The following is a 13,024-nucleotide window of genomic DNA, read 5'->3' on the forward strand; positions in this document are numbered from 1 at the left end:
CACAGTAAACCATAGTTAATGGTTTATTGTGTACACATCTAAGAGGGCCTTTTAGTTACGATACCTTGCTTGGTGTTATGTCCAAATGAGGCATCATGGTTTGTTTCACTCCCAGCAAACCATAATATGTAGCCGTGGTTTGTTCTTGACTTACTGATTATGATTTGTTTGGGAGTGAAACAAACCAAGATATCTGGTTTGAATGTACCATAATAACTTGGAACCAGCAGGGAGGAAAGAAACTGGCATTATTTCACTCATACACAGCTATCCATAATATGTGGTTGGCCTCTTGGCTGCTTGTGCCATCAGGTCCCAGTCTGTGTGTCACACATCAAATGCTCTCGCCTGGATGTTTTTATGAATGCCATTCCACCAATGAAACTTCGAAGAGTTCAGCTAGGAGTCTTTTCCAGCCATACCTGGAGTTGCTGAGGATTGACTCTTGGGCCTCAACTCAGCCATTGAGCTACAGTCCTGATATAGATAATGGACTCCATGGACAAATAATAAAAGTTGATGCTCTTAAAGCAGATACATTACAGGTATTTCGAGTTGGGATTTCAAATCAGGATGTGAATCTTCAACCTCTTCTTGCAAATACAGTGGTACCTCGGTTTAAGAACAGTCCTGTTTATGAACGATTTGGTTTATGAACTCCGCAAAACTGGAAGTAGTGTCCCGGTTTGCGAACTTTACCTCGGTCTAAGAACTGAATCCGAATGGTGGCAGGGCAGTGGGAGGCCTCATTAGGGAAAGCGCGCCTCTGTTTAAGAATGGTTTTGGTTTAAGAACGGACTTCTGAAATGGATTAAGTTCGTAAACCGAGGTACCATTGGAGATGTGTTTTGCCCTGTCTTTTGCAATAGTGGGGGTTTTTATAGTTATTGTTTTGCTTAATAGTTTTTAAAAACTTGGTTTTCAAATGCAAACATAGACATGATGAACAATCAACTCCTGCCGGGTTTTTTGAAACATTAAAAGAAAGAAAATGTGAAGTCCAAAGTGTGGGGCCTATGCAGCCGCTAATCTCTTTAGTAATAAGGCCATGAACCGTAAGGATTTTGTTAAAAATGCGCTTGCAGCTCTGTGCTGTTCTTTGTTGAGCTAACAAGCCTTCCCCTTTCATAGCTTGGGAATGTAAACCCCTTTGCTCTTGAGTGGAAATCCATTTGGGAGCTTTTCAGCAGGGAAGAACTTTTATAGTCAGTTTTGCAGGACAAGGATCTGCCTACAAAAGCTGGGGATGTGTGTGTATTTCGAATGGCCATTTACAGGATAACCCTGGAGGGTGTTTTTCTAATTTTCTTTCCCCTGCAATGTTTTTGAATGATTCTGCTAACTTTTCGGAAAGTGAAAATGAACCTCATTCGGCCTTTTCACAGACTGAGCACAACATAGTTGCAGCTTATTTGATAACAGCAGGTATGAACGTTGATGGAATTTGTGGCAGGGGGAATGAAAAACCAGGATTTAAGACTTGGAATAGGGGCATTCTGTGTCATGCAAGTGCAAAAAAAGCTGTTAATTGATTTTTGTCCAGCATTTTCTAAAGATAGGTAAGATTTAGAACAATCAAATGTGAAATGATAAAGCTATGATCTTAAACAAGTATTGAACATGCACATTAAGGGTGCAATTCCCTATATGCATATATGTGGAGTGGATGTGACTCGGATGGTACATGTTAACTTGCAAAAGAAATGTAATTTATTTAGATTTGTAAAATGATGTGTTTGTCACTGTTTTGGGAGCCATTTATCATAAAGATAGAAGGTTGGACCTGGACGCAGTCTTGCTTAGAGTGGGCTAACTGAAACCATGGCTAACTTTAAGTCCCAATGGCCTCTGTTTGTCTACTGAACATTAATGGCTTTGTCGCCAACCCGTAGCTTTGAGGAATAAAAAGTATGCAGATTAATTGGCTCTCAGCCCTATGTTTACTTCTCCATATGAAGTTCTTTGTTTGCTAGTTCTATGCTGGAATGGTTTGAGAGCTCAGAGAGTTCACCCATTTTGCATTCCTTTCTGCCTTGTTCTTGGTTTTGGGGTCCTCTGCTGCAGCCACAAGTGGCAGCCAGTGAATGATTAAGCAATACAGCCTCAAAACTATCCTCAAGAAGCAAGTGGCTTGTTATTTCATCAGCTCTAACTCCATTTCCCGTAGCAGTGGTTATGGAATATATTTTTAAAATAACATTGTGCATGGATTGGTCATAATTTATTTCCACCTAATATAATCCTACATACATTTTATGGGAGATGTTGCAATTGCTCGTGAGGAAAGAGCTCCAACTATAAGTCCTTGTTTCAGCTATATGTTTTGTTGAAGACTCAACAAATAACATTTGAAATAACATTTGTTACCTAGATGCGCTCTAGGTCAGTAAAGGAGGTGGCCAGTGTGAGCAAGAATTCTCTTTAAAGATTGAGTAGCTTATTATGACATATACAACAAGCATTGTCATGAGTTTTGCTTCTAAAGGAGCCTGTTGCATAGTCTCAAAAAGGCTAGAGCATCTCTATTTTGGCTGAAGGAGTGTCTGTACTGGGAGATCTGGAGAGCTATTTTATGCAGCAAAGCGACGGAGGAGATCATAGATGCAAAGGCTTCCTCCTGTCATCAATATAAGATTCCACATTCTGTGAGTAGGTGGTGGTTTTACTATAGGTCGGGTATATTGCATTATCTTTTTTCAATTAAATAATTTTCTAGAAAAGTTTTTTAAAAATTCAAATTCTTACAGTGCTATATTTTTAAATGGATGCTTTTCATTGTAGCAGTTGGATCATAAATGCTTCGACCCATTTTGCTTAAAGATGTCACTCTCAGCCAGTCTTATCACGATAAATTGAGTCACAGTTTTCTTAGAGGCAAATCTTTTCCTTTTAAGGGAAGACTCACTGTGCAGTATTGTCAATGTGACGGCGTATAACAAATGCAATACCATCTGAGAGTTAATCTTACTGCCAGAGTGCTCAAATTTTAGTCACTATTACTTTTATAGTCACAAACTGAACAAATGACAGAATTCTACAACTTTTCTGTTTAAATGCACTTTTTGCAATTGGAATGCTGAACATGTTCTGTTATCTTCTGGGCTTGTGTCTTATGTTACTTTGTGTAGGAGGAGAAAATATATAGATACACTGAGTACCCACTGATGGTCTGACACCTTATAATAAATAGTAGCGTATATGCTGATAAAGGGACGCAGGTGGCGCTGTGGGTTAAAGCCTCAGCGCCTAGGACTTGCCGATTGAAAGGTCGGCGGTTCGAATCCCTGCGGCGGGGTGCGCTCCCGCTGCTCGGTCCCAGCGCCTGCCAACCTAGCAGTTCGAAAGCACCTCCGGGTGCAAGTAGATAAATAGGGACCGCTTACCAGCGGGAAGGTAAACGGCGTTTCCGTGTGTGGCTCTGGCTCGCCAGAGCAGCGATGTCACGCTGGCCACGTGACCCGGAAGTGTCTCCGGACAGCGCTGGCCCCTGGCCTCTTAAGTGAGATGGGCGCACAACCCCAGAGTCTGTCAAGACTGGCCCGTACGGGCAGGGGTACCTTTACCTTTACCTTTTATGCTGATAAAGAAGTAATGTTTTATTATTGCTCTATTTGCTTCAGACTGTATTGCCTTAGACAAAAAAGCTTCCAAGAAAGCAAGGAACTGTTTTCTGAAGTGCAACTCCTTGTTGATGCAAATTAGATGTCACCAACCTTTTTGAACTTGTGGGCACATAGTGATTCTTTGTTGATTCTTACTGCTGAAAAAAGGGCTTGGTGATCATAGAATTGCAGAGATGGAAGGGGCCTAAGAGTCATCTAGTCCAACCCCTGCAATGCAGGAATCTTTTTGCCCAACATAGGACTCGAATCCACGACCCTGCAATCAAGAGTCTCATGCTCTACTGACTGAGCTATCCCATTGATGAACTTGTTAAACTCTTGGATTGTGTTCCTAAAGGGTATAGATTCAGTGATGGGATGGTTCCTGCTCACTGATTTGTACACGGGACCATGATTTATTTTGACTGCTTTGTATAAGCTGCAGGATCCAAATGCTTTTCAAAGGCAGCCCTATATAGAACATACTACAGTAATCCAGTCTTGAGGAAAGCAGGACATATGTTGGGTACAATATTGCTGAATGCATGAATAATTCTGAGTTGGAAAGGGTTGAGGGAAAGAAGAGAAAACTAGTCAGGCAGTTTCATCCATTTTCAAAACAAGCAAGAGCTTTGTATAAAAGCATGCAGCACAACATTATAAGACTACAGTGGTATCTCAGGTTACATACACTTCAGGTTGCAGACTCCGCTAACCCAGAAATAGTGCTTCAGGTTAAGAACCTTGCTTCAGGATGAGAAAGATTTTGTCAAAGATGTATAACTTGCTGCTGAAATGGAACACCCAGGATGAAACGGTGAAGTCTGCTATGATTAAATGGGCACAGGATGTTGGACATAATATTATGTTTGCTGACTGGGAACAGTTATGGACCACCGGTTTGAAATTTATGGCATCTAATGCCCTAAGAGAGAATATTATGAAAATGATATATAGGTGGTACATAACCCCAGTCAAGCTTGCAAAAATTTATCACTTGCCCGATAACAAATGCTGGAAATGTAAAGAGACTGAAGGTACATTCTTTCACCTTTGGTGGACGTGCCCAAAGATTAAGGCTTTCTGGGAAATGATCTATAATGAACTGAAAAAGGTATTTAAATATACCTTCCGTAAGAAACCAGAGGCCTTTCTTCTGGGCATGGTCGGCCAATTGGTGCCAAAGAAAGATAGAACTTTTTTATGTATGCAACAACAGCAGCAAGAATACTCATCGCGAAGTATTGGAAGACACAAGATTTACCCACTCTGGAAGAATGGCAGATGAAGGTGATAGACTATATGGGACTAGCAGACATGACCGGCAGAATCTGAGACCAGGGAAAAGAGTCGGCGGAAGAAGACTGGAAGAAATTTAAAGACTATTTGCAGCGGCATTGCAAAATTAATGGACATTAGAGGGATGTTGGACAGAAATTAAGTGGTTACCAGCTGTAATGTGAAGGTTGAGCAGTAAGTTATAATAAGTTATAATAAGGATTTGCTGAGTTAAGAATTTGAACTGGAATACAAAAGGGGGAGGTGAGAGGAGGTCCGGGAAACAAGTTAATGGAAATAAGTAATGTAAATTATATTTGTTTTAACTGTTTTTTAATTTTGTATCTTTGTATTTTTGTCACTTTTTGTGTATTTTTGTTTTTTGTTTTTGTATTAATTTGGAAACTCTAATAAATATTTATATATATAAAAAAAAGAGAACAGAAATCTTGCTCCAGCGGCGCAGCGGCAGCAGGAGGCCCCATTAGCTAAAGTGGTGCTTCAGGTTAAGAACAGTTTCAGGTTAAGAACGGACCTCCGGAACAAATTAAGTACTTAACCTGAAGTACCACTGTATTAACATTAGCAAACAGAAGTCTATACAAATGTATTATTTACTGATTCTAACTCCTGAAAATGTGCCCACAGGCCCTATACATTTCTAAGTTTTATAGAAATGTTTTTAAAAAACACCTTGCTGGAGTTGTGGATACCCTTAATAAATTAGCCATAATATAATAGCATTGTGGTCCCCCCCCCCCGAATGCCAATGTTAATTATTTGCTATTGTTTAGTTTCCCTTTTTGGTCTTTTAACAGGAGTCGTGAGTCTTCTGAGTAACATAGTGGTCCTAGGCATCTTTGTTAAGTATAAGGAACTTCGAACAGCAACCAATGCCATTATTATAAACCTGGCTTTCACTGACATTGGAGTGAGTGGGATTGGCTACCCCATGTCCGCAGCTTCAGATCTGCATGGAAGCTGGAAATTTGGCTATGCAGGCTGCCAGGTACTTGGAAGTTAGAAATGAAATACCAAAGCACGTTCGTGTTTATCCCTGTTCCAGTTGAAGTGCACATAAGGCCTTTGGTTGATTTGATTGACATCCTATGCCCTTTTAAAATGTGGGTTTTTTGGGGGGAGGGGGTGATTGGGTTGTTGTTTTTATTTTGATTATATATTTTGTGGTTTTATATTTTTATTTTGTTCTGTGAACCGCCCTGAGACCTCCAGGTATAAGAGGGCAGTATTGATTGATTGATTTGAATGCATGTAAACAAGTGAGATGCATCTAGGCCATTCCTACAATTGTTCATGTTCCATTCAGAGCACAGTGATGCAGACCTAACAGCCACTCCATATGTTACAGCAGAGGCACAGTTATTATGGAATAAGGTAAAGGGACCCCTGACCATTAGGTCCAGTCGTGACCGACTCTGGGGTTGCGGCGCTCATCTCGCTTTATTGGCCGAAGGAGCTGGCGTACAGCTTCCGGGTCATGTGGCCAGCATGACAAAGCCGCTTCTGGCGAACCAGAGCAGCACACGGAAACGCCGTTGACCTTCCCGCTGGAGCGGTAACTACCTGCACTTGGATGATGTCCCTATTTTGAGTGGAGAAATGTTGTAGGGTATGCATGCTCCCAAAGAGCGAATAGCTGATAAATAGGCTCTAGAGAATTTAGTAAACAAAAGCTTATGTCAGAAGAAATCTGTTAGCTTTTCAGATAGCACTAAGCTCTTTGCTATCTGCTACCCCTCTGCAATGTGAAGGGACGCAGGTGGCGCTGTGGGTTAAAGCCTCAGCGCCTAGGACTTGCCAATCGAAAGGTCGGCGGTTCGAATCCCTGCGGCGGGGTGCGCTCCTGCTGCTCTGTCCCAGCGCCTGCCAACCTAGCAGTTCGAAAGCACCTCCGGGTGCAAGTAGATAAATAGGGACCGCTTACCAGCGGGAAGGTAAACGGCGTTTCCGTGTGCGGCTCTGGCTCTGGCCAGAGCAGCGATGTCACGCTGGCCACGTGACCCGGAAGTGTCTCCGGACAGCGCTGGCCCCTGGCCTCTTAAGTGAGATGGGCGCACAACCCCAGAGTCTGTCAAGACTGGCCCGTACGGGCAGGGGTACCTTTACCTTTACCTTTTTACCCCTCTGCAAGCTGGAAATGAGGCATTTCAGATTTGTAAATTAAAACACATACTAAATTGGGTTTGCCACTAGATGGCTGCCTAGAGTAGAACGTCTGACTCCTTGCACTGTTTAGCTATTCATAACATTTTTCAGCTGCGAAGACTATTAGGGGCGACAAATGGGCAGAAGACCTGGTGGACAAGGGACCCAGCACAGGGGCAAAACGCTTCACATGCCACAGGCCCCACAGTACCTCCAGCTAAAAGGATCAGGGAGTAGATTAAAATAAAGAACTACTGCCAGCTGGAGCAGGAAACAGAGCTTGAGATGATGCCTTAGGCCAGAGGTTTTCAAACTTTTTGAGTCCATGGCTCCCTTTACCAACTGCATCCTTCTATGGCACCCCTGTGGAGCTCAGGAGCCCAGTTACGTCACCCCTTGCCTGCCGAACTGGCAGCCTCTCATCCTTTTTCAAACACCCTCCCTTGTGGAGTGTTCCCCCAGCCTTTTCTCTTCCCCCATCTCCTTGGGAGTCCTCCAGGCAGCCATCACAGCCCCCCCCCCATCTCTGAAGCTCCTTAGCTCCTGGCAACCAGCATCCCTTGGCCAGCCACAGAGGCACCAATTGTCTGGGGAGCTTGTAACCAAGGCTGCTGCAACAAACAGCTGTGCAAGCCTTTGGGAGGCAGAGACACAAGAGGGCAACAGAGGAGGGAGGGAAGGAAGGAAGGAAGGAAGGAAGGAAGGAAGGAAGGAAGGAAGGAAAGAAAAGAGGCCAGTGTTGCCTGTGGCACACTAGTTGTAAACCCACTGAGGCTGTGAAATATACTCGGAGTCGTGTGGATTTCATGCTCTTTATTCAGCTTATAGTAGTGAGGAATGAAAGTTCCCCCAAAATATCTGCTTTATATACATTATTTACACAATGGGTCGTACGTGATTGGCTAATTCTGGGATTCTCATGTAGGCCAATCAGGTTGCGGATTCACTTCCACCTGGAGCTGGATTGGGTGGCTCCTGTAGACCAATCATACTGCTGCATTGTTCTAGGACCAATCAGACTGCTGCATTCTGAATCCTATTGTTCTAGGACCAATCAGACTGCTGCTTTTTTGGATCCCATTCAACTCAGTACATAACAGGCTGAGTCAGACCAGTGGTCCATTCTTCTCAGAATTATCTATGCTGGAATTGAAACAGAGAAATGTCAGATTAGTAAAAATATATAGAGGAGATGGCAATTCATTTACCAGAAAAAAGCAAAAAAAAAAAGGTATATAGATAGCACCATCCACCTATAAAAAGTCACAGAACAAATCTTCAATCTAGTCACTCTGTTGGAGAGGATTCAGCAAATGGGGGTTTATCTCCATATGTGGTGGAGCTGCAAGAAGGTTCAATCCTTTGGGGAACTAATTATGAATGAAGTATATGTTGTTATAGGTCAAACAGTACCCTTTGGTCCCCTAATAGCATTGTTCAGCTTGTTTTAAAATATCTGATTTTTCAAACAAGCTGAACAAATAGCTGATGATTTAAAATATCTAATGTAGACACTGGAAACTTGGCTGGAAAGTGTATGGAACATTTCCCTCATGGAAAAGTTATCAAAGCAACTTAAAGCTCTAAAAAACATGAGACCCAAATACAATTTTGAGGAAATTATATGTATTATATGTTTCTGGCTGTTTCTGGAACAACTTGTTAAGATATGAACAGATAACAATGCTCAGCTAGCCAAAATCCAACACGTGAACTTCAGTGTTACCTTTTTTTAAAGCTAAACTTGATATTATTTGGGGTGGATTTATGCAACAATGCATAATAACTGCAAAAATAACAGTAACAAGGATCAGAGTTCAAAACCTTTGAAAACAATGATGATTATTCCTTGAAAATGATTATATAATTTCTCCAATTTCAGATCTATGCTGCTTTAAATATCTTTTTTGGAATGGCAAGTATTGGTTTGCTTACTGTTGTTGCAATTGACCGTTACCTGACAATCTGCAAGCCACATATAGGTATGTTATAATCTTGCACAAACAAAAATCGCAACTACTGTATAAAACACAATATAGGTTTTGGTTATATTTTATTGCCTAAACTCATGAACTGGTTTTGTATGCAATCTGATTTTTCATGTAGACTTTTTGTTATAGATGCTTGAGTTGATTGTCGCTTACGCACAGCAGAACCAGTTGAGCAAACAAATGCTACAGAGTTTTGCCATTTAAAGCATCAGCAGTTCTGTTTGCTTTCTTAGTGCTCTTTGGAAACTTTGTTACCCACACAGAGTTAACCAAGTCATATTTTAATAAGGTTTATGAGATCTGGCACTTGAGAAATTGAAAGGGGTGAAGACAAAAGCAGACAATCTTGGTGACCAGTTTGCATGGGGTGTGTGTAGAGGGAGATTCAACTGTCATAAAACAAAATATAGGTAGGTAGCCGTGTTGGTCTGCTGTAGTTGAAACAAAATAAAAAGAATTCTTCCAGTAGCACCTTAGAGACCAACTAAGTTTGTTATTGGTATGAACTTCCGTGTGCATGCACATTATGTTTGTATCTGAAGAAGTGTGCATGCACATGAAAGCTCAAACCAATAACAAACTTAGTTGGTCTCTAAGGTGCTACTGGAAGGATTTTTTTAAATTTTGTTTTGTGGCCGCAAGGCCCAGAGCATTGATAATCTGGGAGCAGGGAAACTAAATGATGGTTTCGTGGGCAAAAGCACCATTTTAATATTTTACTTACATATCTTGCATTGGAGATCCAGCACTGAGCAAGTTGGGATAGATTACCTTCCAGGTCTCTCCTAACTCGAAAATGGCACACAATGAAGCTACCTTGCTGAAACTTTTAATTCTGCTCAATGCCTGGCTGGGAGACTGCCTGGGAATCCTATGCATGCTGCCCTGAATTCCATCATGGGAGAAAGGTGTGATATAAATGAAAATAAAGTACAGGGGTAATCCTATTAGTGAAAGGTTCATGGTAGGTGTGGGGAACCTGTGACTCTTCAAATGCTGCTGGATTGCATCTCCCATCATCCCTGAACACTGGCCATTCAGGCTGGGGCAGATGGGACTTAGCAGACCAACAGCATCTTGAGGGCAGTGATAGGTTCCCTACCCCTGGTTTTGGGGAATGGTGTTTTGTCATCTCTTGTCTTTTGGGGTCACCTTTTGATTGTAAAAAGTTTGTTGATGGAGGGGAAGATAAATGCTTCCATTTCATTAACTATATGAAGCCAATATATAATTTGTGTATTAATATGCCTGAGGGCTTTCTTGTGTATATCTACAATAAGTGTAGATTGATTTTGTATTTTTATAGGTTTATACAGTTTTGTTATCATTAAAACACTGTGTTTACTTCAGTGTAAAATGTTATAAGCGACCAGGGAGAATAAACAGAGGTATCACTGTTTTGTCTCCATAGGTAGTAGACTTACTGCTAACAACTACACAGTTCTGATTCTTGCTGCCTGGATCAATGCAGTCTTTTGGGCCTCGATGCCGATTGTGGGCTGGGCAAGCTACGCCCCAGATCCAACTGGCGCTACCTGTACAGTGAACTGGAGGAAAAATGATGCGTATGTTTTGACTTGTCGGGTAGTATGTGTGTGTTTGTTCGTAAATTTGTACTGGGCTTGTGTCAGTGCATCCTCACCAGTGTGGTGTAGTGGTTAAGAGCGGTGGACTCGTAATCTGGTGAACTGGGTTCGCGTCTCCGCTCCTCCACATGCAGCTGCTGGGTGACCTCGGGCTAGTCACACTTCTCTGAAGTCTCTCAGCCCCACTCACCTCACAGAGGGTTTGTTGTGGGTGAGGAAGGGAAAGGAGAATGTTAGCCGCTTTGAGACTCCTTCAGGTAGTGATAAAGCGGGATATCAAATCCAAACTCTTCTTCTACTCTTTTTCTCACCATAAAAGGTGGCAAATATTGAGAAGTTGGTGGGGAGAAAAGAGCTTGTAAAGAGGGCAAGAAAGGTTTCCAAAGGTTTCTCCTCCAAGAATATAAAACATGGGTTTTTTAAAATATATTGTATTGATTTTATATTTAAATTATTTTTGATTATTTCTCTTTATATCTTATATAAAAGTAAGGGTTTTTTATTTTATTAAAAAGCAAAATGTAAAGTCTTCATAGTGCACCATTAATAGATGGAGTAAGAGACTCAAGAGAGTCAGACTCCCTAACTGTTGACAAGGGTAAACAAACCCTTGTGGGCAGTTGTGACGGTTGCAATCCTTTTGTATATTTACTCAGAAGTAAGTGCTATTGGGTTCAGTAAGAAATACTCCCTATTAAGTGGCTATAGGATTTCAGGCTGTGTGTCTAAACCCAGCCAAAATGGAGCCACTATTGATGGGTACAGTTTTAAAAAACACTTTTAGAACATATTGTACAGTACATAAAATGTTTCACTCTAATCTTACAGTTAAACCAGGATGAAAGGTGGTGTTTTCTATCCATCTTATTTGGGTTTTTTTCACTTTCAGATCCTTTGTTTCTTTCACGATGTCTGTGATTGCCGTTAACTTTGTCATCCCGCTATCGGTCATGTTTTACTGTTACTTCAATGTTTCGCGAACTATGAAGCGGTACGCCAGAAGCAGTTGCCTGGAGAGCATCAACATAGATTGGTCTGATCAAGTAGATGTAACAAAGGTATGGTCATTCTGGCAGAGCTCTCTTTTCTGTTTCAGTGGGGAGGAAATCAGTTTCTTTTGCACGTTGAGGTGCTGAAACAAATCATCAGATCATAAGATGCTGCCTTAGACTGTATCAGACTATAGGTCCATCAAGTTCATTGGATTGATTAGTTGTGGTTCCCCAGGGTTTTAGAAAGGGGGCTTCCCAGCCATACTTGAAGGTGCTGTGGCTTGAACTTGGGACGTTCTGCATGAAAAGCAGTTGCTCTACCACAGAGCTACATATGTTCATGCTAATCACAAATATGATATCCTAGGGCACTGTTACCCAAACTTGGGTCTCCTGCTGCTATGGGACTACAATTCCCACCATCCCTGACCACTGGTCTTGCTAGTTAAGGATGATAGTAGTCCAAAAACACTGCACTAGGGGTTGCCGCCCCTGCTCATGTGGCTTGACAACTCTGCCACTCCTCACCATCCGCCTTGCCAAACCAAATACCTCCCTTTACACCTCACAAAACCAAATATCTTCACAGCTCCTTCAAGCCTCCCTCCTCCCATGTCCTCACATCTCCCCTGTGTCCCTCCATCCCTACTTTATTCAAACCTTAGATGGGCTTGTAACAAAAAAGGGAGGCTGGATAGAATGAAGGTCTGAGGTAACGATCAAAGAGATGCTAGAACAGAACTGAAAATACTTTGGGACATCACACTTTGTTCATTTTCCTTTACAGATGTCTGTGGTCATGATTTTAATGTTCCTGGTGGCGTGGTCACCATATTCTATCGTGTGTTTATGGTCTTCGTTTGGGGATCCCAGGAAAATTTCTCCTGCCATGGCAATTATAGCGCCATTATTTGCCAAGTCCTCCACATTCTATAATCCCTGTATTTATGTCATTGCGAACAAAAAGTAAGTGGTTCACTTCTACCACAAATTCTGTGGGGAGAGAATGTGTTATAATTGTAAATGTGAGAGTTCCGGTGTGATGCAGTGGTTAGACTGCTGGACTTGGAGGGTGACGCTCATGAGTGGCCTTGAGCCATTCACTTCGTGGAGGTGAAATTCTTGGGATTTGAGGGATTGGCACGGAATTCATGCATCCAACACTGAAAGGATTTCTCCCTCTTTCAGGTTTCGAAGAGCCATCTTTGCGATGGTCAGATGTCAAACACGGCAGGAGATCACAATCAACCATGTCTTCTTGCCAATGAGTGCGTCTCAAAGCACAATTACCTAAGGATGCTGATGGAAAGCATTGCCTCTATGTTTACTTGCTTGCCGAATCCCTGGAAAGAAGCAAGTCCGATCTGTTTTGCGGATAGTTGGGTTACAAGGCCTTTGCTTACTTTCAG

At 42.0% G+C, this 13,024-nt stretch overlaps 1 protein-coding gene across 1 annotated transcript; it reads left to right on the top strand.

Moving 5' to 3' along the window:
• The first annotated feature begins 79 nt into the window (after positions 1 to 79).
• RRH (retinal pigment epithelium-derived rhodopsin homolog) lies at positions 80 to 12,997 on the top strand. Its single transcript, XM_079990302.1, has 7 exons — positions 80 to 1,425; positions 5,699 to 5,889; positions 8,929 to 9,028; positions 10,449 to 10,602; positions 11,513 to 11,681; positions 12,403 to 12,581; positions 12,804 to 12,997. Exons 1-7 carry the CDS (start codon positions 1,320 to 1,322, stop codon positions 12,907 to 12,909), a joined length of 1,005 nt encoding a protein of 334 aa, XP_079846428.1. The 5' UTR covers positions 80 to 1,319; the 3' UTR covers positions 12,910 to 12,997.
• Positions 12,998 to 13,024: the final 27 nt, after the last annotated feature.

Source organism: Podarcis cretensis, assembly GCF_951804945.1.
Source record: "Podarcis cretensis genome assembly, chromosome: 9".
Lineage (NCBI taxonomy): Eukaryota > Metazoa > Chordata > Lepidosauria > Squamata > Lacertidae > Podarcis > Podarcis cretensis.

What these genes read in the sequence shown, in the direction of transcription:
- RRH (XM_079990302.1), top strand. Translation starts at nt 1,320, where the DNA reads ATGTTTTTGAATGATTCTGCTAACTTTTCGGAAAGTGAAAATGAACCT. An exon ending in TTGGCTATGCAGGCTGCCAG is followed by an intron (nt 5,890 to 8,928) that starts GTACTTGGAAGT and finishes CTCCAATTTCAG; the next exon opens with ATCTATGCTGCTTTAAATAT. An exon ending in AATCTGCAAGCCACATATAG is followed by an intron (nt 9,029 to 10,448) that starts GTATGTTATAAT and finishes TTGTCTCCATAG; the next exon opens with GTAGTAGACTTACTGCTAAC.